The 25,287-nt window shown below is 39.1% G+C and overlaps 1 protein-coding gene across 1 annotated transcript; it reads right to left on the bottom strand.

Moving 5' to 3' along the window:
* Window positions 1–6,459: 6,459 nt before the first annotated feature.
* On the bottom strand, window positions 6,460–23,428 carry LOC128218368 (uncharacterized). The gene is made up of 3 exons (XM_052926026.1): window positions 23,273–23,428; window positions 19,305–20,236; window positions 6,460–8,389 (listed from the first exon to the last, which is right to left on the bottom strand). The coding sequence occupies exons 2-3, from the start codon at window positions 20,227–20,229 to the stop codon at window positions 7,533–7,535; spliced, it is 1,782 nt and encodes a 593-aa protein (XP_052781986.1). The 5' UTR covers window positions 20,230–20,236; window positions 23,273–23,428; the 3' UTR covers window positions 6,460–7,532.
* Window positions 23,429–25,287: the final 1,859 nt, after the last annotated feature.

The raw sequence follows: 25,287 nt of genomic DNA, 5'->3' as shown, positions 1-25,287 counted from the left end.
CTGGGGCTTTTGACCTAGGGGATATTGTTAAGTAGGCCAAAGGTAAAAGTTAAAGTTTTTATATTTATATGTTTATTTCGAAATCTATGTTACAAAAGGCTTTGGCTTGAACAGAATCAACATTCTTCGGATATTTTGTGTTCGCTTACTAATTTTAAAATTGCTTGACCTATCGTCCTTAAATGCTCATGAACAGTTCATATCACCATCAGTTTTTCGGTGTCGGTAAGTTAAACGATAAGTGTCTTGAGTGAGTATGTCAAATGTTAATAGTCATATTTCTCTGATTTTTTATGTAGTGCGGACAGGTCAATTCGGACTTTGTTTGATTATTATATTTAAGGCATTAAATGTGTTTTATTCTAATTGTATATGCGATGAACCGATTTTATATTAAACAAATGTAAAAAATAAATATGTACCAATGAAGGGTTTAGTTGAATTTATTATTATAGAGACGATTCATGTTTTAGGGTATGTCCAAAAGTAACTTTTGGGTGGAAGGACAGTTTTGTTCTATGGTTGAAGAATTGCTTGAGGGCTATGATCAAAGAACATCACAAGGGCCCTAAATTACTCCATTGACATTAAGCAACTGTGACACAAACAATGAACCAATTACTTGTTACTGTAATTTCACCAAATACACTTGAATAGCAAAACGTAATTTTCGTAAAGATTTTGAAAAGCTATTCGAAGTTTCAATATGGAGAATAATTTCCCATTGTAATTCCATCCAATAAATTTGACAAAATATAATAATTATTTACACCGAAACATGACATGTACAGTATACTTACAAGCAATATAGACACTGTGTGTATATCAATTCCCGTTATTTTTCAGTGTGGAGTTTTGGAGTTTATTCTGTCAAGTAAAACTGCTTCAAACAAACAAAACTTCTGAAGGTTTAAAATATATGACATGATTGGACAAGTATTTTAAAAACGAAAGTAGTAACTTCTGGCTTATGTTGAAGGGAACTTACCTGTGTATCTAAGAAATGTGCTTGACTCGATTCACTTCCCCTTGAGTACTATTCCATCGTTGTTTATCACGTAAATGATTAAAACGTTTGTGAACCACTAATGTTTGAAAGATTTAAAAAGATAAATGATTCCATTGTAATCACAAGTTCTTTGTAGTAAATTGTTATCACAAATTCTTTGTAGTAAATAACCACGTTTCATCGTAAATCCAAAACTCGAGCTATGATAGTATTTCAGAAGTCGTGTTCATCGTTTCGGGGTTTGTTTTTCAAAAATTTATAACGAACTGCCTCGAATGTTGGCTGCTTTTACAACGGTCTGCCCGCGACCGTTGCCTGCTTTTATAAAGGATTGCCCGCGATTATTGGCTGCATTAAAACGGTCAGCAAGCACCCATCGGCTGCATCATAATGGGTTGTCCGTGACCATTGGCTGCAATATAAAGGGTTGCCCGCGACCATTGGCTGCAATATAACGGGCTGCCCGCGCCCATTGGCTGCAATATAACGGACTGCCCGCGACCATCGGCTGCATCATAATAGGTTGTCTGTGACCATTGGCTGCAATATAAAGGGCTGCCCGCGCCCATTGGCTGCAATATAACGGGCTGCCCGCGCCCATTGGCTGCAATATAACGGACTGCCCGCGACCATCGGCTGCATCATAATGGGTTGTCTGTGACCATTGGCTGCAATATAAAGGGCTGCCCGCGCCCATTGGCTGCAATATAACGGGCTGCCCGCGCCCATTGGCTGCATCATTATGGGTTGTCCGTGACCATTGGCTGCAATATAAAGGGTTCCCTGCGACCATTGGCTGCAATATAACGGACTGACTGCGAACATTGGGTGCAAAATAATAGTCTGTCCGTGAGAATTGGCCTCTTTATAACGGTCATTCCGCGACCAATTGATACATAATAACGGCCTGCACGCGACCATTGGCTTGATTACAAAGGTCTGCCCGCAGCCATTGACTTCTTTATAACGGTCTTCCCGCGACCATTGACTGCATTATATCGGCCTGCCCGCGACTATTGGCTGCATTATAACGGCCTGACCGCGACAATTGACTTCATTATAATGGCTTGACCGAGAATATTGGCTGCATTATAACGGTCTGTCAGCGACCATTTGATGCATTTTAACGGCCTGCCTGCGACTATTGGCTGCATTATAACGGCCTGTCCGCGACCATTGGTTGCATTGTAACGATCTGCCTGCGACCATTGGCTGCATTATAACGATCTGCCTGCACCATTTGGCTGCAATACAACGATCTGTCCGCGACCATTGGCTGCATTATAACGGCCTGTCCGCGACCATTGGCTGCATTACATCGGTCTGCCCGCGACCATTGACTGCGTTTAACGCTCTGTCAGCGACTATTGACTGCATAATAATGGTCTGCCCGCGACTATTGACTGCATTATAATTGTCTGCCCGCGACTATTGACTGCATAATAATGGTCTGCCCGCGACTATTGACTGCATTATAATGGTCTGCCCGCGACTATTGACTGCATAATAATGGTCTGCCCGCGACTATTGACTGCATTATAATGGTCTGCCCGCGACTATTGACTGCATTATAACGGTCTGCACGTGACTATTGACTGCATTAGAACGGCCTGCCCGCGACTAATGGCTGCATTATAACGACCTGCCCGTAACTATTGACTGCATTTTGACGCCCTGCCCGCGACTATTGAATGCATCATAACGGTCTGCACGTGACTATTGGCAGCATTATAACGGCGTGCCCGCGACTATTGACTACATTTTAACGGTCTGCCCGCGGCCTTTGGCTGCATTATTACGGTCTGTCTGTGACCATTTGATGCATTGTCTGCCTACGACTGTTGGCTGCATTACGGCCCACCACCGACGTCTGTCACATCAAAGGGAAATTATAAGTAAATGCAGTTACAAGTCCCCTTGAGACGACTATAAGACTACGGGATAAAATTGAAGTAGATCCGCGATTAAATGTTTAGAAATATACGGACATCATTCACTGGCGGTTTAAAGGGAATGGCTGGGTGCTAGGGCGGGGAAAGGCGGTTTCCAAGTTAACTCGTCATGTCAATTTGCTGGAAGGTTTATGCATACATTCCACGTACCTTTATCCACCGGTTAGTACTTCTTACATATTTTATTGCCTTTATTTCTTAAAACAGATTCCAAATATACAACAGAAATGGGTAAAACACACCCATGTACATTAGTATCGTCCTTCCACTGATATTAGCCTCATTGTCTTGTAGGGGTTCATCCGAACCCCATACATCTCTAAGTCTGTACTTTACGGTTGATGAGGAGAAAGTCTTTTTGGGTGCAAGTAACACCAATTCGGAATCGATTACTCGTTGTTGCCTTTTTTCTTAACACATAACGATAATCAAAGCATTGTTTTACAATCTCAGACCATTGGCTTCTTTCCATCTTTATGGGTAATGAAGCTGAATGGCTTGTGATTTCAAAAACAGGCTTAACATGCTGGGTCTACTTGATCCACTTTCTTTAGTTTACATTTGCCAGAACGGATTTATATAATACAATACTTCCATTGATCCATATTATGGTTTAACTCAGCCGTGTGTCCTATCACGACTTGAAGTGTATCTTAGTACCATTTATTATTTCATTTTTCTTTTAAAATGTTCAATATTTACAAGCAATGGTTAAAGTATTCATCAAGAAAATGGCTCAGACACAATTTCTGTACACCATTAGTTTCGTCTGTATATTGATATTAGCCTCATTGTCCTGAGGGTGGTCTTTCAAACCCAATACCACCTCTCAGCTTATACTTTGCGGTTGTTGAGAAGAGACCGGTCGTCCTACGTTGGTCCCTAAAATTGCGATACATCTGATGCAAAATTATGGAACCGTATATGATATTTTACTATTCTAAACACGTTTGATATTAAGAGCTGCGCACTATAACCATGGCCAGAACGGATGAATATTATATAAGTAGACCATTGATGCAAAATATCAAAGGGTGCCGATAAATAGCTTGTAGAACAGCATGCTATAAATAATGTGTATATTGTATAGTAAGGGACATAGATAGACGAAAACATCATTTTTTAGCAAATGTATGATCTAATACCACGTAAAAGCTCAATTGCTTACATTTTCTATTTTCTTTTCATTGCAAAATTTTGCTTCATGAAATAAAGCACTGAAGGTTGAATAACGCCTAAGAAATTTCGACAAATTAGGAATTGACCGGGTTTGTATGATCCAGGAAGCATGTTTTAAACATGTGCGTCTGATGTTGGTAATTTTAACATTCATATTATCCTTGACAGATATTGTTTCCGTATAATTATTTTTGATGCGGTTGTTTATTCTTTTGTTCTGTCAATGATGGATGTATCTGCTACTGCTATAATAATTGACTAGCTTATAACGTATTTTCTAAAGAGGCTTTCATTTCAATCATTTTTACCGGATTAGATTAAATCGTACTATTGATAACTAACATGCAGTTACTGTAAAATAACAAGAAGCGCTAAAGTTTGCACCAATGAGCTCTTATGTTAGCGTAGGGAAGCATATATACCTTTTATGATTTCCCTTATCCATCTATATATTTATTTTCTATTTAATTTGCCCTTTTCATCTCATTACACAAATCTTGAAAACCGGATTTTCGTCGCCTTGAGGGGTTTCTATTGTAACACTGTACAACAAAACCGAAATAATCATTAATTTATTGTTTGCAATATAAAAACACATGATAAGTTTCCAACTGTTTAGATACAAACACGATGAAACCACAGGAATTTGACTCGCTATTTTGAAATTATATTTTTTATCTTTTAATCCCCACGTGTTAAGTCAAACTTACAACATTTATTATGTATTTGACTAATAACAACGGATGTTTATTGTATAGTACACAAATACGAACTTAAACTAATTTTGATCAGAAACTGAGTATGTGTTTAACAACTGCTGCATTATTCCTGGAGACGAATTGCAAACAAGCTATATAATTATTGCATTTAGAAAAATACAGCACAAAAAAAACTATTAAGGAGTATATGTGAAGTAGAGTAAACTAATACTACAATTATCTATTTGCCTCATATTGGTAAAATTTATCCATATACACACGTCATCATATAAACGTCATTTATACTTATAGGTTCTTTAAAACAGCATGAATTGGTGACATACGAGAGATGATCAATTAATACGTAGACTGTCTCTATATCATTAATAGTATAAGACTTGCATTAATAAAAGTACATAGACAAACACGTCGTTCTATCCACAACTGCGTCTGTAAATATCAGAAATGTCTGACTCCTACACCAAATCACGGCTACTTGAAGACGCACACTATCGCGCTGTCGGTTCGCGTCGCGATCAGTTCGAGATCAACGACGTCGCCTATCCTGAAGGTGCTCGAGATACGTCTGGTGTGATCTCACTTCTTATCAATGTAGGCACCAGACCATTGTTAACAGCGTTCGTGTCTCTTTTGCCATTTGTTGAAGATAATATCCCGATAGTAATCTGCTGGTTACTGATGTATCAATGCCTTTGCAGACGTATGTAGCTCCCGTAAACGTACAAATTGGCGACCTTTGAGGTGAGACTTCATCTCCGGGAAAATAGCAAAGTCGAACGGGGCCAGGTCAGGTGAGTACGGCGGATGTGGAAGAACTTCCAGTCCTAGGACGCTAATCTCAAACTGAGTGGTCTCCGCAGTATTAGGTGGGACATTAGCCTGATGGAGGATGAAATGATCAACAGGGACGTCTCTCCTCTTCTTTCTAAGCGCCCGGATGAGATCACGGCCGAGCACCTGTTCACAATGTTAAAAGTGTTTTAATAGTCAAACTGTCACATTATAGTAAGGAGTGTGCTAATTACTTTGCGTCTATATTCATGACAGGTGTTAGGCAACTACAAGATAAATATGAGTATCTCTATTATGATTCAACAATTTGCGCGAATGGATTTACACCAATGTTGATAAATTGAACATGTTTTACAATATGTAATATGCAAAGTAAAAATAACTGAACTTCATCTGATGGAAAATTATTGTTATTTACTTTAAATTAATATTACCTTCGAATAATACTCCGCGTTTACCGTTCTCCCAACAGACACCGCGTGACACAGGATCATTCCCCGACAATCCTCAAACATCATAAACATCTGTTTACCGGCGGAACGTGAAACTCGGGCTTTCTCAGGTGGCGGTGACCCACCTATCTTCCATACAGCCGACTGTTTCTTGGTCTCTGAGTCTCTCAGATATAGCCAGGTCTCTTTAGTCGTGACTCCTTCACGCACCTGTCTCTCTCGATGTCGGTCAGGATGCTTGGCACCAAGCGCGAGTGCATCTGCAAATGCATATACATCGGCTATCAAAATAATAAAACATGATTTTGTGATTTTGAACAATTGATAACATTTAAGTGTTCATCACAATAATTTGCAACAATTTGAATATTCCCTAATCGATCCAATATTAAAGTGCTATTATGCTATTGTAAATTAAAAATCGTTGTACAAGAGAGGTAAATACTGCTAAATACTTTCCGCATGTTTAATTCGGTGGTTAGAATGCTGTGTGCGGTTCCATAGCTGACATTGGCAGCCTCTGACAACTCCCGTACAGTCATTCTGCAGTCCGCCATCAGTTTCTCTGCAATTGACGTCACGGCTGACGGTCCGATTGTTGACTTCCGTCCACGACCTACATCTTCTTCAAGGGACTGTCGGCCATCGGAAAAGCGTCGATGCCACTTGAAAACCAGCGAACGGCAAAAGCAGATTTCTCCACGTGTCAGCTTTAGTAACTTGTACGTTTTGGATAGTGTTTTCCCTATTTCTTTGCAAAATTTAATGTTTGCGCAAATTTCCAAACGTTCTTGTGAAGTCAAATTAAAACTCATAGCATGCGTGACTGTCATAAAGCAGATGTTGTTTATTTCAAAATGTAACGGCCGAATGACGTCATATTTTCAGATGACGTCACGCAAACCTCGACAAACAGAAAAGCGGATTTCTGCAGCTAATATTTATTTCATTAAGTTTTTAATTCAGCATACGTACGACAAAACTTCACCTGGGCCGGAAGCGCATTACTATGGTTGCATTATATCATTTTTCTGCAATAGGCTATTCATGCTATTCTTATTAAGGCAGTCAATAGAAAAATGTTTTCTCTTTCAAATGGTACAAATTTTAAGATGTTGCAAGTAGAATGAAAACAAATATGGGACCAGTCTACGTAATTATTGATCATCCCTCGTATAACTATATATATGCATTGATATTTAAGAATATTTTAGAAGGTAACCAAGCATGTTTTGTTTGCATAGCAAAGATAATAATATTACAATTATTTGATTCACATTGATTAGGATTAAAGGAAAGGTCCTTAAATTATAATACAATTTATGCCGAATAAACTCTTTTAGTAACACTGAAAAACATATGCCTTTTCATAAAGACACATAACATATTTTTAAACTGACATCAATTTATGTTAAAGTTAATGCAATTGTTACGCAACTTTGTATACTTTCACGAAATTCTCCAATTTTGTTCTACTTGATGGACTGCAGGTGACAAACATCATCTTCTTGTGACAGTAAGCCACACTGCATGGCCTCTCTATCCCCGCTTTCTTCCCCAGCAGTTGGGTTATCTTGCCAGTGAGCGTGTCCAGTAACAGGATGTTGTTACTGTACCTCCCACACACAAGAAGCTGGTTGTCCCCTACAGGTGCCAGACCTCGTGGGTATTCCAGTATCGGGTCTTGGTAGGTATTGAGTACCTCTAGTGAGATGCTCAGCTTGATTATGATGCTTGTGCCCACGTCTGTGACATATATGACCGGATGAGTCTGACTCTCTTTGGTCACTGTCAGATGCTCAGGATTCTGGAACAAAGGTTTTCCACTGCTGTCTTTGTCTGCACTCTTCTTCACCTTTCCCTTCATGTCCATCAACACAACCTTACCTGGGGAGGTGAAGGACACTATCAAGTTGTCATCACAGAAATCTATTCCATGACATCTTCCATCTACTTTAACAACATCCTGTAGTGTGATATTTCCCTGAGTAGATAAGAACTGTATCTTCCCTTCCCAAAGCAGAGTGACAACAGCCCTGTCCCCGGGCAGGAGACACAGGTCCCACCGCGGACTTGGCAGTTTCATCTGGGACACCATCTTGGTGGTAGTGGTGTCCACAAGCTTTACTGAGCAATTGTGGAAGTCAGCCAGTAGGAGCCTGTTCCTCGACAGGATGGCCACACTGGTCAGGAAGCAGTCGCTGGTGTCGGCTGACTTCTTCACTGGAATGTCAGGCAGCTTTCTAAACTGGGACTGGCTTAGGTCTGCACGGCTCTGGTTTAAGGCTGAAATATCGAAATAAAACTGTTCATGGACAACAACTTGAAAAAGTGTTTATGTCCGCTTCGCTGGTATTTAAAATTTAGCAAACTAAGATATGTTCATAGTAAACGCATGCTTCTAAAGATGTGTTCATGGCCTTGATGGCACGTGCATGTATAAAACAATATAAAAAATGTGCATGTACACAAAGAGATATTTGAAGCTTTAAAATAAATCTTCTTGGATTGTTTGCAAATCTGAACTTTTAGTAAATTGTATGAACATAATTTATATATTAAACTACACACATGCCGCTTGATGTGTATTTTATATATCTGACACTTACAACTTAGTTTGGTTGATAAAAATGTTGTTCACTCTAATGCTATAAAATCATACTTAAAATAATACAAAGATTAAGCCTCTATCTAGAACATGAATATGTATTTAAACACACTTTTTTAAATGAAATCAAAAGACAGTTACAGGAAAAAATGGTTCGAGCAACACCTAACTAGACAACAAAAGATTAGTTTGTTTCCTGTTTTACCGACTTTACCTTCATGTACTGTAATATTCAACCCGTCATATTTTTTTTTGCAATCAGAATTGAACTTGGGATGCCAAAATGAGAAGCGGGTGCGCTTACCCCTATGCTAACTGGACAACCTAAAGTAAACTGCCCCATATTCCGAAGTAAATGGTGTAACCATAGGGGGCAGTATAAGTCAGAAATATATTGTGTTACTATAGGGGGCAATATATATCCGAGACGTATATAGTGTAATCATAGGGGGAAGTATCCGTAAGAGGTATGCGGTGCCACACAAGGGGGAAGTGTCCGTAAGAGGTATGCGGTGCCACACAAGGGGGAAGAATCCGTAAGAGGTATACGGTGCCACACAAGTGGGCTGTATAAGTCAAAGAAGTATACGTTGTAACCAAAGGGGGCAGTTTCAATCTGAGAAGTACGTTGTAACCATAGGTGGTAGAATCAGTTAGGAAGTTAACATTGTAACTATAGGGGGCAGTATCAGTCAAAGAAGTATACGTTGTATGCATAGAGGGCAGTATCTGAAAGAGGAGTATACGTTGTAGCCATAGGTAGCAGTATCAGCCAGAGAAATATACGGTGTTACCATAGGTGGCAGTACCGGTCAGAGAAGGATACGTTGTAAGCATAATGAGCAGTTTCAGTCAGAGGGGCAATGTAACTATAGGGGGCAGTATCAGCAAAAAAGTATACATTGTAACCATAGAGGGCAGTATTCGAAAGAGGAGTAAACGTTGTAACCATAGGGGCAGTATCAGTCAGGAAAGTATTAGGGGTAACAATAGGGGCAGTATCACTCAGGAAAGTTTTAGGGGCTACCATAAGGGCAGTATCAGTCAGAGAAGTATACAGTGTAACCCTTTGGGGCAGTATCAGTCAGAGAAGTATGTGGCGTAACCATATGGGCAGTATCAGTCTGAGAAGTATGTGGCGTAACCACAGGTGGCAGTATCAGTCAGAGAAGTATATGGTGTTACCATAATGGACAGTAACAGTCAGAGAAGTGTGTGGCGTATTCATAGGGGCAGTATCAGTCAGAGAAGTGTACGATGAAACCATAGGGACATTATCAGTCAGAAAAGTATATGTTATTACCATGCAAGGGGACAGTATTACCTAAAGAAGTATACGATGTAACCATAGGGGGCATAATCAGTCAGAAAAGTGTGTGTTGTAAACATAGGGACAGTATTAGTCAGAGAAGTATAAGATGTAACCATATATAAGAGAATCAGTCAGAGAAGTATATGGTGTAACCATAGGGGACATTATCAGTCAGAGAAGTATATGGTGTAACCATAGGGGACAGTATCAGTCAGTGAAGTATATGGTGTAACAATAGGGGACATAATCAGTCCTAGAATTATATGTGTATCCATAGGGAATAGTATTAGTCAGGGAAGTATTCGGTGTAACCTTAGGGGGCAGTATCAGCCAGGGAAGTCTATGGTGTAACCATAGGGGGAAGTATCAGTGAGAAAAGTCTACGGTGTAACCATAGGGACAGAATCAGTCAGAGAAGTATATGGTGTAATCATAGAGCACAGTATCAGTCAGAGAAGTATTCGGTGTAACCATAGGGGGTAATATTAGTCAGGGAAGTATACGTTGTAACAATAGAAACAGTTTCAGGCAGACAAGAAAACGTTGTAACCATAGTTGCTAGAATCAGCCAGAAAAGTTTATGGTGTAGTCATAGGGGGCAGTATCAGTCAGGGAAGTCTACGGTGTTGACCTTGGGGCAGTATTAGCCAGGAAAGTAAACGATGAGGCTTTATACGTAATAGCTTTTTATTAAAAAAAGGGAACACAAAAAAAAATCAAGAAACGCTGATATGTTCATATTAATAAATATAATATATTTCACAACCTTTGACTGAAACTGCCGCCTGTGCTAGATATGATATAATATAGGGACCTTCTTACCACAATTTATATAAATATATTAAACAATCTCTGTATTATACTGTCGCCTATGACCGCAACAATATAACAGAGAGACCTTCTAATAATTTTAACATCTCAAACTTAAACAAACTCTGACTGATTTTGTCCCCAATGATAGCAGCTATGTAATATAGGGACCTTCAAATAATGCATAAATATATCAAACTATTTCTGACTGATCATGTCGCCATTGATAGCAGCGAACACAGAGACCTGCTGATAATGTAAATTAACCAGGCCTTTTCTGCCCATTTTCGGAAAAAGACTCTAGACATTTTGAAACAAACTGCGTCGTCACGAAATATGCCTAAACTGGGAACTTTTAAAGTTAAGAGAACAAGCTTTTCAGACTCCTGCGAATGAGGTAATTATTAAATATTAGTTTCCTTTCGCTGTCAAAAGACCTGAAACGGTTGAAATATATATTGCAATAAATCATGACAGATAATATTCCATACTGACCCCTGAATGTGATGAAAATCAACGATTTCTGAATTAAATTATCCACAAAACTTAACATCAAATAATTATCAGGATGTTGTGTGAACCAGTTCATGTAAAAAGACTTTCATAATTCATTGATTTTTATTGTTTTTTAAGTTTGATTTGGATTTTTTTAAAGATTGAGAAAAATATTGTTAACTTTGCTTTGGGAATGAGTCCGATAGTATAATAATATTATACCAAACAATCACAGACAAATACTGCCGCCTATGATGGCAACGATGTAATTATGACTTATGTTTGTACCATCTTAAAAAGTGTGATAATGTAAAAAAAAATTGATGTTATGTTTCAAACGAACGCATTGTGTATTTATAACAAGACCTGCGCTAGCAACGTAAAACTGTAGATGATTAATTTAATATTAAACAAAACACACAACTGATTTCCCTATGTTCACAAGGTTCATATCAATACATACACACATGTTTATTTCAAAGTAAAATATGGTAACAATTTCTAAAATAATATTTAAGAGCATACACACACTAACACAAGAAATGCACAAACACACTCTCGTGCACGCACTCACAGGCAAGAAAGACACTGATGCACGTACGCACACATGCACTTACTCAAACACACACTCAGAGACACAAAACATACATACATACAAACAAACACACCCACGCTCAAATCGCACATACCGACATACATGCACGTACACGCAATCACAAAATACACGTTCAAACAAATACACCCACAAACACAATAATCGTACACATCGCACAAACACTCATACAATAAATATTATAAAATAAAAGGCGCATGTATAGCACATGCTCACACATACACACCCATGCACACATCACACAAAATTAACACACACATACACGTACTCACAGTTACATAAACACCGTACAATCATACAAACCCACGGATGACTCATACATTGCACAAAATGCACAAACAAACACACACACACACGTACACGATCTCACAGACACAACACACGTTCAAACATATTCACACACGAACACATCGCACAATTACACATTCGTTTATTAAGAGGCACACACACACACGCACGCACGCATGCACATACGCACACACGCACACGCACGCACGCACGCACGCACGCACGCACGCACGCACGCACGCACGCACGCACGCACGTACGCACGCACGCACGCACACACACACACACACACACACACACGTTCACAAATATTCACCCACGAACACATCGCACAATCACACATTAGTTTATAAAGTGGCACACAAACAGGTACGCACACACACGCACACACGCACGCACGCACGCAGAGAGGTATACAGTGTTACCGTAGGGAGCAGTATCAGTAAGAGAAGTGTACAGTGTAACCATACGGGCAGTACCAGTCAGAGAGGTATAGAGTGTAACCATACGGGCAGTACCAGTCAGAGAGGTATAGAGTGTAACCATAGGGAACAGTATCAGTCCCATTCGGAGCTCCTCGGCCATTTTTATGGAAAACAACATTGGATGTATTTGGAGGGTTAACATACTCAAAAAGGGTACGTTTAAGTCCATTGCAAATAGATCACGTAGTATTTTTATTTAACAGTTAAACTTTATGACTGTACTCTTGGGAATCTTAATTATGATTGCAAAAATACACTTTACTGGCTTTCAATTTAAACTTCAATCAATGAATACAACAATAAAACACTACGTTTTATAAATGATATCAATTTAAAAAATACGAACTACTTCAACTGATGTACCGGCATACATCCGGGGTAGTTTTCCATAAAACAGCCGAGGAGTGCCAAAGAAGGATACAGTGTAACCATAGTGGGCAGTGCCAGATAGAAAAGCATTCAGTGTAACTAAAAGGGGCAGTATCAGTCAGAATAAATGTACGACGTAATCATAGGGAGCAGTATCAGATAGCAGCGATATAATACAGTGACCTTCTAATCATAGATATAAATACAGCAAACAATTACTGATTGCTACCGTCTATGAAAGCAATTTAATTTTAATGTTAACAGATCTTCTTAAAAATGTGATATTAAAATGTGAACTATTTGGAATTGATGCTTTGTTTGAAAGTTACACATTTTGTGTTCATACCAAGACCTAAGCTGAAAACTAAACAGTGCAGACGTTTAATTGAATATTGAACAGACACAACTGATTCCAAGCGTAAGTAAAGACTGAGGAGAATTTTTGACTTATCACTTATGACTCTTGAAATACAAAAATAGTAAGGCTAATTTGAAAACATCAAAGCAGGTTATCAAAACAAAGATTATTCGAATCCGAGATAATTTAAAAGCGCATGCATTTTTTCGCCTCACCTTTTCAAACTATTCCATACATACATAATTATTTATAATTAAGATATGATAACAATTATGTACATTTCTGAAAGTTAATTTTAGAGTACTGTACTACATACACACGAACAAAACAAACGCAAAGACACACACGCACGCACAGTGATTTTTTTTTTTGGTGCAATTTACTGCCTTCTAAAGGCTGTTTCCCCTAGCGAAAAAGTGTTCATTTTTCCCAAAAAATCATTATATTTTCCCAATTATTTGAATACAGATCCTGTGAATGAATAAAAAAACAATAAATTTATTTATAAAATAAACAAAATCTTGACAAGACTAGCTCTGTTACAGCATAATGTATGCATAAAAAAGTGAAAATATGTGTATTTGCTGTTATATTTGCTATTTTAGCATGATTTTATATTTTTTCCAAAGTTGAAAAAATATCCCAATTTGGAAGGAACAGGCGGTGAAAATTATTCCAAAAAGAATCACTGACTTATGGCACAAAACAGAAAAAGGCGTATTTACACAAATACACATCCACGCATACATCGCACAAAGGCATACAGGTTCATGCACTCTCACACACACGCACGCACACACGCGCACACACGCACGCACGACGCACACACGCGCGCGCGCGCATGCACGCACGCTCTCTCTCTCTCTCACACACACACACACACACACACACACACGCACACACACACACACAAACCGTAATTGTAAATAATTTCAACATGACATTTGTTGTGTTTACAACAAGAAATAACAACAGTTTTACGGTTTATTACTAGTACTTGAGAACAGTCATTGATAACTAAACTACTGTGATAGCATGCAGCATGTGGTAGTACAGAGGCGTGGCTTATCAGCAAGGGGGTCGCTATTGGCTGAAGTTAAATACACAACAGTTCTCCCCTTTCAAATATGAAGTCATAACATCATATATATCAATAAAATATTTCCATAATATTTTAAACTGTTTATGTTTTTCATCATAAAAATATTATTTCAACAGTGCGATCATTGATATACAATACACATATTGTAGAGATATTAAATTAATTGATATTTCTATCTGATAAAATTAATCAAAAATAGCAACTATTAATTAGAAACACTACTGCAACGTCATTTAATTAAGCATATTAATTTTCAATGCCTTTTGACGGGTACTCTCTAATTGTACGCTAATCTTTCCGGCGGGTGCCTTTCGCGTAGTGGATAACGACGTCCTTCGATCAGGTGCGGTTCATTATTATTATTAACATCTGGGACTAATTGCTCTGAACGTGTGAATCGGGTAGTGTATTGAAATACCCCTGACCGCGAGTTCATGGCATTGATCCTGTTAACTCTCTTATCTCAGTTTTAGCCTGACTTTGTTCTATTTTGGTGGGCCGTAACTGATCAATGTGTCGTTTCCATGTGGCATTTCCAACAAGTACTTTATACATCAAGGGGCCATCCCTTGATACCACAGTCCCTGTAACCCATTTCTCTTTCACGCTCGGCCTATAATCGCGCGCAAGTACGCTTTGACCTAACTCAAGCTCCCTAAATGTTTGTTTTCCTGCTTCATTTGTTTGTCTTGAACACATTGCTTTGTGTCCGGCTTGAGCAAATCGAGCCTAGTCCTAATTTTACGACTGAAAAATAGTTTTGACGGTGTTTCGTTAGTGGTGGAATGCACAGCTGTGCGGTATGATGATAAAAAATTACTGAGTTTCAAGCCGAAATCGTCAGTTTCGCCATCCATAGCTCGCATGGCAGATTTAAATGTAGCATTGAACCTTTCAACGAGACCATTTGTCGATGGTTTTGCCGGGGCTGTTTTAATATGCATTATGCCCTTACTTTGCATAAATTTTGCAAAACTATCAGAAATGAATTGAGGTCCATTGTCTGTAACGCATTGTTTCGGAAGACCGTATCTTGAGAATATAATTCGCAATTCATTTATCGTGTGTTCGGCAGTAGTCGATTTCATTTCTATAACTTCTGGCCATTTGCTATGTGCATCGACAATTACCATAAACATTCGTCCTAAAAATGGGCCAGCAAAATCGACGTGTATTCGTTCCCAGCTGGCTATCTTTGTTCCATCTGACACCCATTACATCTTTTGACCAAATGCCCTGAATGAACTGTGTCTAATACCTTAGACCGTAATTTGATTGGAATTACTACCCGGTTTCCCCACATCAAACAACCATGATGAATTGCGAGTTCATTCCTACGCGAGAAATAGCTTTTCAACAGAGGGTCATTAAGCTTTTCGTCCCAGCCGTTTTCTACATAACTGAAAAAACGCGATAACAAACGCTCGCGTTGACTTTCTCTGCGAATCTGAGAACTTGTGACCGGTAACTGATCAATTTGAGAGGTATAAAACACTTCTTCAATATCATTTTCATAATTTTCGGCGGTGTGCGGCGCCGACAATCTAGACAAGCCATCTACTTCGTATGTCGCTTGGTATTCTTGTACTCAACATCGTAATGAAATCCCGACAAGTATAACGCATATCTTTGAACACGTGCCGCGGTGGTAACCGGTATGCTTTTACCAGGGTTAAAATTTGAAGTGAGCGGCTGGCAATCTGTCACTAGAGTGAAATGTCTGCCATACAAATACGTGTAAAAACGTTTTACTGCCCAGTAAATCTCTTACGCTTCTTTGTCAATTTGCGCATACTTACGTTCCGTCTTTCTCAAGAAACGCGACGCGAATGCTATTGGCCTTTCGGAGCCGTCCGGCATAACATGTGACAATATACCAAAAATACTGACAGGGGATGCGTCCGTTGCGAGCCGTACCGAAAGTTCCGGATTGTATTGTGTTAGCACGGGCTCTGATATGATCAAGCGCTTCGAATCATTAAACGCCCTGTCACATTCATCTGACCATTTATACTTTTGATTTCTCTGAAGAAGTGCGTTTAACGGACTTACAACGGTTGCAAGATTTGGCAGAAATTTATGATAGTAATTTAAAACCCCAAGATAAGCCCTCAATGAAGTTACATCATGTGGTACAGGTGTGTCCAGCACCGACTGAATCTTGTCATTACATTTCCACAATCCTATTTTATCAATGTCATGACCACAATATGTAACCTCGTCCTGAAAGAATTAACACTTATCTTTGTTAACTTTTAATCCATAATCACTCAAGCGTGATAACACTTTTTCAAGGTTTTCATAGTGCGATTGATCACTGTCCCCTGTGACAATCATGTCATCCAGTATACACTGTACTGCCGGAATTCCCTGAAGTATTGTGTCCATTGTGCGCTGCCATATCGCTGGAAGTGAGGCAATTCCATACACAGACCGGTTATAGCGGTATAGTCCCCGATGTGTATTGATGTTAGTAACTCCTTGCTGTCTTCGTCGACCTCCAAGTGTAGGTACGCCTGGCGAAAGTCCAGTTTCGTCAATTTCTGTCCCTGTGACAGATTAGCGAAAATGTCATCAACACGTGGAAGTGGATACTTGTCGACCTTCAGCGCCTGGTTGACCGTGACCTTGAAATCTCCGCAAATCCTGACATATCCCGTTGATTTCAAAACAGGTACGATTGGTGTAGCCCATTCGCTCGTGTTTACCTTCGTAATTATACCTTGTTTTTCCAGGTTGTCAAGTTCTTTCTCGATTTTCGGTTTCATTGAAAACGGAACCGACCTTGCCTTCATAAACTTGGGTGTGGCATCGTCTTTCAGCGTTAATTTCGCCTTGAAGCCTTTAGCGTGACCAATACCGTCGCTGAATACAGAATCATATTTATTCATCATATTCGCAAAACGATCTTTTTGCGATTCAATGTTATTGACGCGCATAACGCTAGTCCAGTCAACATTTATCTCACTCAACCAGTCTCTCCCAAATAAGGATGGTTTGTTGCCTTTAACTACACAAAGTCTTAAATCCTTTGTTTGGATGTTGTAGTCAACACGCACGTTTGCAGATCCAACTTGCTGTATTGTTTCCCCAGAATATTATTGTAGCTTACAGTAGGGTTTGTCCAGTTTGATATTTCTGCGAGATAGTTCTGAAATAATGGTAACTGCAGACCCAGTGTCTAGTTCCATTTCAACCTGTTTTTCATTGATGACAGGATATAGGAGAATTCTCGATGTTCTCTCGCTGGTCACTTTGTTTATGACTTTTGTTTTTTTCGTTTCGTCAATTACGTTCACATTTCCGGAGTTTGGACAGATAGTCTTAATGAGTCCATTTTCACTGCAACTATGGCAAATTGCATTCTTTAGTATACACTTGTCATATTGGTGGTTTGATTTACCACAATGTATGCACCGTGTATTGGAATATTTCCCTTTTTGTTGTGGCGGCAATGTCACGTCTTTACGGTATTGTCGTTTACTCGATGGCTTCTTTCCTATTCTGTTTACATTTGAATTTCCTGATGCCGTATAATGTAATTCAGCTGCGTCTTTGCATGCTGTTTCCATCGCAATGGAGATTTCAATTGCTTTGTTCAAGCTTAAGTCAGCCGTTGACAATAGCTTCCGTTGTGTCGCTTCATCCTTTAACCCACAAACAAACCTATCACGTAATGTGTTTTCGAGATTATCATTGAATTCACAATGTTCTGCTAATCTCCTTATAGCGGCTGTGAAATCACAAATAGATTCACCTGTCGCCTGATTACGTTGATGAAAACGGAACCGTTCCGCAATCAGCAGAGGTTTGGGACATAACTGTGTCTTCAATAATTGACAAAGTTCCTGGTAAGTCTTCTCTGCTGGCTTTTTTAGGGTGACGTTAAGTTCCTCAACAATGCATACGTCTTCTACCCCAACAGAGTTAATTAAGCGGCAACCTTTTTCTCGTCCCCAATACTATTTACTACAAAGTACATCTCTAAACGCTCCTCATATGAAATCCATGATTCACTGTCACTGTTGAATGCGTTTAAAGTTCCAATTAAACCTGAGTTCGCCATCTTAATTATTATCCAGAATTTCACGCACAAATGGATAAAATTCCCGAAATAGTAATCAGTTTTAGTTAAACATTCTCGTCACCAATATGTTGTGTTTACAACAAGAAATAACAACAGTTTTACGGTTTATTATTAGGACTTGAGAACAGTCATTGAGAACTAAACTACTGTGATAGCATGCAGCATATAGTAGTACAGAGGCGTGGCTTATCAGCAAGAGGTGTCGCTATTGGCTGAAGTTAAATACACAACAACATTAAGCATGTAATCATGTTGGTATATCCGCCATTTTTGCCCAAATGGTGCTATTTTTCCCTGTCAAAGGGTCCTGCAAATATTCCCTTAAGAGTGAAAAAAACTGATTCCCAAATGTGGAATAATGCCTGTTTGGGGGACTCATTTAATATATAATTCCAAATCATTGGGGCAGGAAATTCGGAAACAAACTTTTATTATATTTTAGCCTCAATTAAATTATATTTTAGCCTCAATTAAGTTATATTTTTTAGCCTCAATTAAATGAATTACGCTTAAGGAACCAATTAATCCAATTATATATCATATGCTAATTAACTATAAACCTTGAGTCAAATGTAATTAATGTGCTGTGACATATCTCAAATAACTTAAGGAAAGATGGCAATACCGTTGTATGACGTATGATGTTTGTGATATAACTGGTTTGTGTGCCTTACCTGGCGCCTGAAGTTGTTTCTGCTGGTCAGCCAAGTCTGATGCCACTTGGTCCAATTTGCCAATTGCTGTGCATGAGGCCAGCAGCTGTTCTGTGGCGGGGTCCCTTCTGAACTTGAAGTATGACACCCTATTTTTCCCTCTGATGTCCTTAAGGGCTGACTGTAAACCCACTAACTCCTTCATCACTCTTGTTCCAGATATGAACAACTGATTGGTGTTGACCTCCTGGGCTTGTAGCTCGGCCTTGAGTTTCTCAGTGGTAGCTTTTATTTCTTGGCAATTTGAGTTCAGTTCTTTTAACAGGCTTTCTGAGTTCTGTTTCTTCTGCTCAATTTCTTCTAGTAACTCCTTTTCTCTTTTATCCAGGTACTGGTTGATTTCATTCCTGAACTTTCGTAGCTCACTTATATTGGTCAGGCTTTCTTCATCAATATAGTTCATGCTTGCTTGTATGTTGTCTGAAAGGTTGCCGATGTCTTTGACCACCTGGACAAGTCCTGCCTTCAGACTGTTGTATTCTGCACCCGCCGTGTACCGATTTGCAAGTTGAGAAATCCTTTCAATGTTACATGAGCGGTGAGTCTTGTCAGCCAAACATTCTCCACACAGAAGTGCCTCGTGATTGGGACAATAGTATTTTATGAACTCTTCGGCATGACGCTGACATGTTTCCGTAAAATGCTTATTCTCACTCTCTTGATGGAATGAGGAAGGCATGGTACTCTTGTCCTGGAGAGGGTGGCTTTTGGAAATCTTCATGTTCTTGTGTACTCGGGCGCATGTGGAACACAGGAACTCTTTGCAGACGGTACAGAAGGCATCAGGTTGGATGTTCTTGCCATCGTTCGCACATGGCTGGCAGTAGGTGTGGTCAAAGACCAATCCTGTTCCCTCGGGTGCCTTTTTCCCTGAGACTGCATCCATCCTGAGCCTAAAATCATAATTTGATTGTCAAATATACACTAGGTTTACCAAGTTCTAAACAATTTACAGTAGGGGATACAGGAGTTGAAGTAAGAGGGGGCAAAACAAAGGGACGTAACATTTTGACATTCGCGCCTACCTCAGAATCAAAATTTATTTAATTAAATTGTTGACAGGGGAGGTGGGGGTACTCCCAACAGAAATTTTTATAAATTTCAAAGCCGCAATGGTGCATTTTTTTGCAAATGTTATTACCTTCTTCTCCTATATTAAAAGAAAAAAGAACAATTGGACAAATCAAGTAGGCATGCGCCAGGTGCTACCCTACCCAGGATCTAATGGTGATTTTTGCCGTCAACCACCACCCCACAATTATTTTTTACAAATAACAATGGTTGAAGTCCAGTGGAGAAAATGTGCAAACATCACACAATAATGCACCATTTAAAACTAAAGGTAGCCAAAAGTTTGGTTTGAGAGCTCCAAACACTAAAACAAATAATTGTATGTTTGGCGCATATGCAGAGTTATTTATTGTCAAAGGTCCAGGTTCTAAGTCACGGACTGGGACAAACTCGTATGGATGAAAGGAAAACATAACACACTATTTGAATGAAAATAAGGCATGTGCTAATGCCATGCAAGTGTTTTTACGAAATATCGTAAAATAAAACGTTCAATAACATGTGTATTCGCGGTTGGTGGAATTACCGAAAACACGAAAACCACGGAATATCCGGAAACCTTTTTAATTTTGATAAGTATATACAATAGAGCATTCGAGGTGGTTTGTACGCCGGGGTTTAATACTGCATTGTGTTTTCGTGGGTTATATGTCGTTGTTGTGGGCTGTTGGAGAGGGGTGGGGAGTCGGAGGATTTAGGGGGCGGGCAATAAAGAAGTATCAAATACTATTTTTGGTACTCCATTTCAAAGTGTACAGGTATTGTAGGGTAAGGCTAATACTTTACTCTGTGTGAGGTGAGTATGCTGTGTGTAAGGGGAGGGGCGGGGATAGTTGTGACTGGGGCTATCATACTGTACTATACTTTATATGCGAGTTGTGGGGATTGCTGTTGGGAAGACCGCAGGGAAAAAGGGGGTAATTTCAAGGATTCAAAAGCATAGAAAATAATCTTCCATATCGAATACATTATTGCACGAAGGTGTGGATGAGGCTTGGGCCCATTCTGTGGCTATGGAGGGGTATGTCATGTGTGAGGGTGAGGGTGATGGCTACGGGGTGTAAGCTAGAAGGGTTGGTGACTTAAAAATGTCTCAAATCGCTACATCTGATTTTCCTGAAAACGCTTTCATAATACTTAAAAAAAATCCATAAGTCTACATACAATAAGTATTATTATCTATTATGACACATGTTTAATGAGACTGTTCGTCCTTGTTCATGGACTGTTCATTTTCATACAAATTAAGGACATTGTATAACTTTTTTTACCGTTTCTTACATCACACAGACAGGTCTTCACCTTTACCTTCATAAATTTATATTCTTTAACAGATAAAAAAACGACCAATTGAATGAACTTTTTTTTTCAAACCGTAAAAACGGACAAATACATGAAAGAACCAAACATCAGCTCTCGCATGATACCAATACACGACTCTAAAACACAACTTATTCACAATACACAATTACATAGCTCGTTTATTTTGATAACGTTTTCTAACAACAATAAAATTAGTGTTAAATGTTTTGGACAAATAATATACACAATGTAATATACTTAATAACTGGCCAGTAAAATGAAAAAAAAAAATGAAAAATAAGATAACTGACTGTATCATTTAAATCTATTAAATTAGCCACAACTATCCTCCTCTGGTCTCAATAACCCGTCCCGTCCCTCACACAAAGCATGCATAGAGAGTATAGTGTATACATCAGCCTTCATCGAAAACGAAAGTGTTTTGCAGTAGTTAAATGTAGCATTTGATGCAGTTTATAGCCTCTACCCCTCAAGCTTTCTTTCCACTCACAAACCACCCCAACACACACACGACATACGCCCTCCCATAAGATGAAGTATAACCCAGAGCGCAATCGACCCCCCCCCCCCCTTCACGCAGTAATTAAAGCGTTTCCCGGTTATTAGCTGTAGCTTTTGAACCCCTTAAATTGCTCCTTTTTTACAAGCGTCTTACCCATATAGCCCCAGCCACCACCATTCCTTCGCACACAATAAGAAAAACGTTAGCATTAAAGGCGTTCTTTTCGCCAAAATCTATCACCTCCGCGCCTTCCCAACTCCTTTCGAGACGCCCCCCCCCCCGGACACACACACACACACACACATACACCCACAGCATTCTCACCTCACAAAGAGTATCATATGAGCCCTTGACTACCACACCCCTACACAAAGGCTTTGAAATGAAGTATCTGAAAGTAGTATTTGAGACTTTTTCATAGCCGCCCCCTCCTCCCTACCCCTCTCCAAACACCCACAACCACGACATACAACCCACCAAAAATCAATGTATCATTAACACCGGCGTTCGTAAATTTAAGGGGTTTCCGGGTTTTAGCCACCCCACTCCCCTCCTCCAATTTTCCAACCCCTCTCGAACTACCCACAACCGTATAACATACATGTATAACATACGAAAATTAAAGAGTTTTCAGGGTTTTAGCCCCCCCCCCTCCTCTGATTTCCCCACCCCTCTCCACCCACCCACAACCAATACATACAACCCACGAAAACATAATGCAGTATTAAACCCCGGCGTACAAACCACCTCGGATACTCTAATGTATTAACGTATGCAAATTTACGGGTTTTCCGGGTTTTCCGTGGTTTCGGTAATTCCACCGACACAGTGTGCTCGTTTCCGAGGGAGCAGGGCCGCACTTTCTAATTTGTACCCCCTGTTATTAGTCCATACAAAGGCCAGGATTCCTTGTAAGCTTTTTTGTTACGGCAAACTGGTGGCAACATGGAAACATAAAAAATGTCGGAATCAAATGAAAGTCTTTCAGAACGAAAATTATTGTGACTCAGAAAAAATACTATTTTATACTTACTTTTGTTGACTGTGAATAGAAAGTCCTTTGCGATAGTTACTCGAATATTTTAAATACACAACTCATAACTTTAAAATGCGGCTGTATGATTTAAATAGTTGCAGTTTGGATAGAAAGAGGGTGAATCAACGAATTTTTAGGCGTCTTCAAAAACGAAAGTAGTAACTTCCTAAATAAGAAATAAGGGAGGTTATCATGGTTGATGCTAAAAACTGGTATCCGGTACCCGGGTTATGTTGATACCGGGCTGCGTGTTCAATAAGATCAGATGATAAATCCCGGTATATCATGGTCCGCTAATTATTGCAGATTGAAGTAATGATTATTCGATAACATAATCTGGTTTTAAAGGCATATGGTAAAAGTTTAGCATCTCCGTTAATCTTTATGAATCCTATGATACATTTAATTGTATATTTCCCTTATGATTGTTCTATAAAAAAGTAAATTATTTAGAAGACATACTTAGAATACCAAATAAGACATACCCCTGTGCAACTCTTTGCAGCCGGTACTGAAGGCATTAGGAAGGATTTTCTTTCAACCGTCAGCCAAGGCATGCAGAACGTGATGCCAGAAGCTGATCCTGAAGCCTGGGGTGCCTTCTGTCCGGGAATCTGCATACATCCCGAATATCCCGCGGCAATTACAATTGTAAAATCTACATTTGCATACGCTTTACCATCTTAAGTAGGACAATATTTGATTCGCACTAATGACTTTTATCCGTCCGACTCTCTTTCGTCTCCCGTCCAAAATTTTGTCATTTTGCCACTGGCTTAATACTAGTACGCGATTTGAATTATACTTTGAATTAGTGACCACCGTAAGACGACACTTGAGTTCTTTTACTTCACAGCCAAGGTCAATGTCAATCGCATGGCTGGATCAAGGTCTCAGCGCGAGTTTTGTTCATTGATCTTTATCAGTATATCTAAGTATAGCATATCGGCGAAATTAAAATCCCTCTGATGTTGAAAATATGAGGTTGATCATGTGTCAAATAAAAGTTAATAGCTTTCTTATTATCTTCAAACTTATAATTACATTATGAATTTAATATCGAATATTTGTCTTAGTCAAGTATATGTACTATCATACTGTGTAAAGGCGGCGTGAGTATTTATCACTTCTGTGATAGCTCTTGTTTATTTATTTTATTATATAGACTTAATTTCATTTGAATGTCAATAAGATTATTCAATCACAACCACTAGCGGATCCGGATTGCCCGTTGAATCAGTTTACGCGAACCCGCCCTCTACACAGTCGAATACGGGTCGACGCAAACTTAAAAAGAAACAGTATGCTCATACTAAGTACAAATCCTATGTTTGGAGACTATTTCTGGCTCCTTTGGGGCTGTTTGTCCTCATTTTGGACTCGTAATATGCCTTCGCGAATTTCAAATTCTGGTCCACCCCTTAGGAAAGTTACATAATTGTACCTTAGTGTACGCTTAAAAGAAATCATTTTATATCAAATGGTAACACGAATATCTTAAGTAAACAAATCAATATTTTAACTGTGAATATATTCTGATTAAAATATTTGCTATCATTAACAGGAGACAAGATATTTCAGAAGTTCTATAAACGAAAATAATGACTTCCAGGTAAAGAAATAAGGAAATTAATCAGTTTGAACTCAATTCGATCAGCTTTTTTTACCAAAGTATGTTTGTAGAATCATATTCTTAGACAAGATCGACGTGAGCAACTGGTTTGCGCCTCCAGTTAACTCATGTTCCGGTAAACTCGTGTTTACTGATTGTTCCAATGCGATATTCTCCCATCATTTATTGGTACATTATTCGTCTATTTGTGGTGTTTTTACGACTGTTTGGTTTCGGCCCTTACCTTATTTCCGTATTATTGTTTATATTCGAAATTTTGACCACGGGGATTGGCACAGTATATTTCATTGTATTGTTTCATTTCTATTCTGTTCATGTTATTGTGTTTTTAACTCGCGTGTGAAAAAGTTCCGAATTGGAGTTTAATCATATTAAGGGT

The sequence above is a fragment of the Mya arenaria genome, chromosome 14, assembly GCF_026914265.1.
Source record: "Mya arenaria isolate MELC-2E11 chromosome 14, ASM2691426v1".
In the NCBI taxonomy this organism is placed as follows: Eukaryota; Metazoa; Mollusca; class Bivalvia; order Myida; family Myidae; genus Mya; species Mya arenaria.
Note: the sequence above shows the minus strand (reverse complement) of the source record. Positions and strands in the feature narration are given on the sequence as shown.